At 34.0% G+C, this 5,918-nt stretch overlaps 1 protein-coding gene across 1 annotated transcript; it reads left to right on the plus strand.

The window, feature by feature from the left end:
• Positions 1-2,742: 2,742 nt before the first annotated feature.
• Positions 2,743-5,679, plus strand: LOC129298510 (putative disease resistance RPP13-like protein 3). The gene has a single exon (XM_054936926.1). It carries the CDS (start codon positions 2,749-2,751, stop codon positions 5,554-5,556), a length of 2,808 nt encoding a protein of 935 aa, XP_054792901.1. The 5' UTR covers positions 2,743-2,748; the 3' UTR covers positions 5,557-5,679.
• Positions 5,680-5,918: the final 239 nt, after the last annotated feature.

The raw sequence follows: 5,918 nt of genomic DNA on the forward strand, positions 1-5,918 counted from the left end.
AAATGCTCAAAAGTCGTGCATCTAGTTAATCCACTATAGGCCCAACAATTTGTTTTTTGGGGTTTTAATGCATGCTTTTAAAGAGCTTAATATGAAGAGTATCTTTCACCATTAACAAAGACTTGGGTTCATTTGGGGAACGGATCTGGGGTTACACGTGTGAGTGCCAAATTTTAAATCATAAAAAATATAGGATGCTAGAATTATTTTTCTCTTTTTTTACAAGAAAGATTAGTGCTGGACTGCTGGTTATAACAAGTATGGGCCGGGGACTTGACCCGCCCCATACTTGTTCTGGACATCCGAATGTTGCAAATAATTAATCAGGATTATGAAAATTAATTTTAGTATTTTTTTTAAAATAAGTTAACCAAAATATCCATGTTTGGTGATTAAGCTTGCAAGTCTGAGAGTACAATTTTTTTTAAACTCGAATAAAGTAATTTCACAATCCCTTAACTAAATTTTCAACTTAATTGAAATGATTTCAACACTAAGAAATTTGTTAGCCAATTGCAAGTGTGGGAGTAAAAATATTTTCAACACAAATAAAGTGATTTCATCATCTCTCTCAACTAAATTTTCAACCCATTTGAAATAATTTCAGCATTAATAAATTTTAAATTGGCATTTCAGACATAAACATTTTAGTCATGGTATTACTTTTAAAACTATAAAAAATGACCATGATCCTAAAATTTAATCTCATAATTTTATGGTCCTAATTTTGGTTATTTGTGATATTTAAATGTTATTATTTATGATTTTCCATTTCTTAGAATTGAGATTTTCCCCACTTATTATTATTATTTTTTGAGTGCACAACCCACACGACACTCTTGTACATTAGTCAAGATATTCCATTTTAGTTTTTTAGGTGCTTCCTCTACAAGGCATTGTTATGTATTTGCCTTTATCTAGCTGACTCACCCTCAACGCTGAGGAAAAACATTGTGTGTGTTTTTTTTAATCTAGTCAAGATCAAATGAATAATTATTTTGAAAATATATATTTTATTTTAAAAAATAAAAGCTCATGTTAAATAAGAATTTCTCGAATATAATAATATTATTTGAAAAAATATTAAATATGTGTAAATACCTGCTTGAGTTCGGCGTGATGAGTGATAGGGATTTGTTTCCTTTAAGCAAAATGGCTAGATGTTTAGATCTTGACTCTTTTTATATATGAAACAAATATAATTGAGACTTACAAGAACTAGATTTAACAGAAGAGACTAATCTGTTATAATATAATAAATTAATATTTAAATTTTTATTTAAAGAATATCTCACATTTAATGTTCAATCGTATCTTAAACATAATTGTCTTCGAAAAAAATACAAGAAAAAAAAATTAATTGATAGAGGTGTACTTGTAAGTTTTTTATATGTTTAAGGAGATTAGTCTTTTTTTTTGTTTTTAGTAAGATTAGTCTCTTTTTAACATTTTCTGTGATTAAAAGATTGAAAAATAAATTTCTTTTCATTATTTTTTCTAACAAAAAATTAAAGGTTAAAATCATGCAGACCAATAATTACAACAAACTCAACCTCTCAATTACTTTTATCACTTTTTTTTGACAATAAATTTACTGCGACGCATGGCTTTTTTTCTTTTAAGTTATTAAAAAAAGCTAAGACAGGTTTAAAAAAAAATAAAAATCACAGAACACTTCCCCCCCCCAAACAGATTCTTTTCAGTTTTATTTATAAATTATTTTTATCAACCTCATTAATACTAATATAAAATAAAAAAAATAAGTAAAGTTTCAAACATAACCCTCAATTAGTTAAAAGTAAAAAATAAATAAATTATATAATATTATTTTTTATGTCTCCTCTCTCTCACTTTTTAAGGGTAATTTAAAAATTTTAATTTAAAATAAAATAATTTTATCGGTTAGTGATTATAAAATATATCAAAATGTATTTTTAGATGATGCTTGATACATAGGAGGGTATACACACACCACTAAGTACTAATGATTGGTTACAATACATAGGAGGGTTTAACGAATTTAATTTTTTTTAAAATGAACAAGAGAAATTATAATTTTTTTAAAAAATAAGATATAAGAGAAAAGAGTAAGAAAAATTAATTTAAAAATTTCAATCCTACTCCTTATTTATTAAAAAAATTGAACTTATTAAATTTCTTGTCTAAAATGGCCCCTCTGGTGGTAAAAAAAGGGAGTCTTGGCCCAAAGTCTTTGATGGACCCACACGCTTCTTTTGTCATTTCAAAACCCCAAATTTAACCCAAAGTCTTGGCTTTGCTCTGCTTACACTCCCCATCTTCACAGATCCAAATTTAATGTTAAATTTTTTTATAATATTCAAATATACTTTTTTGGCCAAAAAAATTTAATATTAACTTTTTTGATAATTTTTAATATTAAATTTAAATCATTTATATTGAACCTAAATTGTCCATACTATTGATCCTATTTATTAAATTTTTTATAAAGAAAAAAATAATTTAAAAATCTTAATCCCACTTCTTATTATTATTTTTTAAAAAAAGTTGAACTTATTAAATTTCTTGTCAAAAATGGCCTCCATTATGAAGTCTCTGCCCAAAGTCTTTGATGGACCCACACGCTTCCACCCTCCCTCCATTTTCAGACCCCACATGCTTTTCCTTTTCTCTGTTATCATTAAACTCTTGACCCCAAGTCTTCGAGGCAACCTCGTAGAAGTGCAATACAGAGTCGTATAAATAAATCCTCAAACGTCTTTATTTGCCATGCTTGTGCTTCAAAATTTCCTTCATTTGTTTCTCCGTTCTAGGGTTCATTCTACAGACGACGTCATGGCAGATAGCTTACTAAGTTTTGTGCTGGAGAACTTGTCTCGGCTTGTGCAACACGAAGCCCATTTGCTATGTGGCGTGGAGGACAAAGTGAATTCCCTTCAGAGCGAGCTCAGAATGATGAGTGTCTTCCTCAAGAGCTGCGAGCAGGACAAGATGAAGAAGGAAATCGAACAAGAGGTTGTGCGTCAGATCACAGATGTCGCACATGAAGCTGAGGACGTCATCGACACCTTTGTTGCCAACGTTGCCAGATACCGAAGGAGAAGTTGGTTGTCCAGGATGTTCCATGGCGTTGACCATGCAAAGCTGCTACACCATGTTGCAGAGAAAATAGACAATATTAAAGCCACCATCAATCAGATTTATGAGAACAGAATCAAATACGACACCCAGGAAGCAGCAAGATCTTCAACAGAGGAATTACAACTATTGCATAAGCGTAGGAGGGACGTGGAGGAAGAAGATGTGGTGGGGTTTCACCATGACTCAACTGAAGTAATCAATCGCCTCAAGCAAGGAGCTTCACGTCTTGATGTGGTGTCCATTTTAGGTATGGGCGGATTAGGTAAAACTACTCTTGCTCGTAAGATCTATAACAGTCATGATGTCAAGAATTACTTCGATTGTCGTGCTTGGGTTTATGTGTCTAACGACTATAGACCTAGAGAGCTTTTGCACGCCCTTCTTAAATGCTTGACGTCAATCTCTGCAAATACATGTTATGAAAACAGCAATAGCAAGCATAAGAAGAGATCAAAGGGCAAAGGCAAACTTAAATTCGAGGATGATTATGGTTTGAGTGAGGAGGAACTGAAAGACAAGGTGCGAGGGTGTTTAAAAGGGAAGAGGTATCTTGTAGTCTTGGATGACATATGGAAACCTCAACATTGGGATGACCTACAATGTGCTTTTCCAGATTACAATAAGAGCAGTAGGATCTTGATTACCAGTCGTTTGAAAGAGGTGGCTTCTCATGCCAGCTCATCTCCTCCCTACTATCTCCCTTTTCTTAATGAAGAAGAAAGTTGGGAGCTTTTCTCAAAGAAGGTGTTCCGAGGAGAGGACATGCCTTCAAATCTAGAGCCGCTAGGTAAGCATATGGTAAAAAGTTGTGGTGGCTTGCCAATCTCCATTGTGGTGCTAGCAGGAATTCTGGCAAACAAGGATAAGACATTCCGAGAATGGTCTAAGATCATGGGCCATGTCAACTCGTATCTCACCCAACCAGAGACCCAAGTCCAGGATATAGTACTTAAACTCAGTTATGATAGCTTGCCTCGAAGACTGAAGCCATGCTTTCTATATTTTGGCATGTTTCCTGAAGATTACGAGATTCCTGTTAGACGCTTGATCCAGCTATGGGTTGCAGAAGGATTCATTCTTCATAATGGTTCCAGAATTGCAGAGGATGTTGCAGAGGACTACTTGGATGAGCTCATTGATCGTAGCTTAATCCAAGTAGGGAGAAGGAGAAGCGATGGGGGAATCAAGACATGTCGTATCCATGATCTTCTAAGAGAACTTTGCATATCTGAGAGCAAGGAGGAAAAGGTTTTTGAAGTTTGTAGGGATGTGGACATTCTGGAGCAAACCAAACCTCGCAGGCTATCCATTCAATATAGCGTGTCTGATTATCTTGTTTCAAGCAACAAAGATCATTCTGGTACTCGTTCTGTGCTCTGCTTTTATCGAGACTCCTACTACCACCTTGATTCAAACAAGTCAAAAAGGCTTGTGAAATGTTTTCAGCTTGTTCGAGTGTTGGATTTGGGGCTTCCTATTTACCACTGTAATAAGATCCCTCCCCATTTGGACAAGTTCGTGCATCTAAGGTACTTAAGAATAGACATAGAGACAAGCTTTGGTCGAATTTTTGTCAGGGAGATTCCTAAATTCCTATGCAATCTTTGGAATCTAGAAACATTGGACTTGGGGCGTTCACATTATAATATATCCATACCCTTCACCAGTGGAATGTGGAAGCTCAAGAGACTGAGGCATCTTCATACGGCTGGACCTGTGGTCTTGCCTGATTTTCCAGATGTAGAAAGTAATATCATGTGGAATCTACAAACCCTATCCTGTGTCGCCATAAACAAAAAATCAGCTGTTGTGTCTCTGATAGGGAAAGGTGTATTCCCAAAGCTAAGGAGATTGGGGTTGCATTTCTATGAGGATAACAAGCATAAACAAGGGCTTGGTCAATTGTGGAAAAACCTTCCAAACCTCAATTATCTGAATGCATTGACGATTTATGGTTGTCCAGAAATTCCAACGTCTGTCAATGCCTTTCCTTTCAACCTTACCAAACTAGCAATCTCGAGCAAGAACACGAACTTAAGTAACGATGTCATCAGGACTTTGGGGAGTCTTTCCAACCTCAGAATTTTGAAACTATCTTCATGTGAGTTTTTGATAGCCTCAAGATCTGAGTTAGAGCTTTGTTGCATTGCTGGGTTTCCCCAACTAGAAGTGTTTCAAATGAGACATTTGGAGCTCTATCGCTGGGAATTAGGTAAAGATGTAATGCCATGCCTCAGATGTTTGATCATCGCAGAGTGTCGGAGGTTGACTGCTCTCCCTAACGAGCTTTGGTCCCTGACTTCCTTACAAGAGGTACAAGTAGTAGGGCCCTCTGAACGGCTAAAGCTGCAACTCCAAAGTCAACCCATGAGAGATGGTTGTAATCTCGTTATCTCTCAACCGTATTGGGAGCGTGTGCTTAATAATGCCATATAATCAATTATGCAAAACCTAAACCATGATGTGTTTAGATTTCAGTTGTATACAATTGATTATGAAAAAAATTAATTAGTATGATTAATTTTGAATATAATTGATTATATTATGTGATATATATAACCTATTTGGATTATTATATTAATCAATTTTGGGGCCTAAATAATTGAGTTTTGAAAAAAATACTCAAACAGCAAAAAAAGTTATAATTAATTATTGAGGTAGAGTCACATTTTAAAATAAGCTCTGAGAGATTGCTTTTAAATTTAATTTTATAGTTAAATAATATATTTTACTTCTTAAATAAAGTTTAACAAATTTAATAATATTAAATATAACTTTATCAATAATTTAATTTTAAA

The sequence above is a fragment of the Prosopis cineraria genome, unplaced genomic scaffold, assembly GCF_029017545.1.
Source record: "Prosopis cineraria cultivar Desert tree isolate PC_DT_omini unplaced genomic scaffold, ASM2901754v1 PC836, whole genome shotgun sequence".
NCBI classification, from domain to species: Eukaryota; Viridiplantae; Streptophyta; class Magnoliopsida; order Fabales; family Fabaceae; genus Prosopis; species Prosopis cineraria.

Coding starts and splice junctions, on each gene's coding strand:
- LOC129298510 (XM_054936926.1), top strand. CDS start 2,749: ATGCTTGTGCTTCAAAATTTCCTTCATTTGTTTCTCCGTTCTAGGGTT.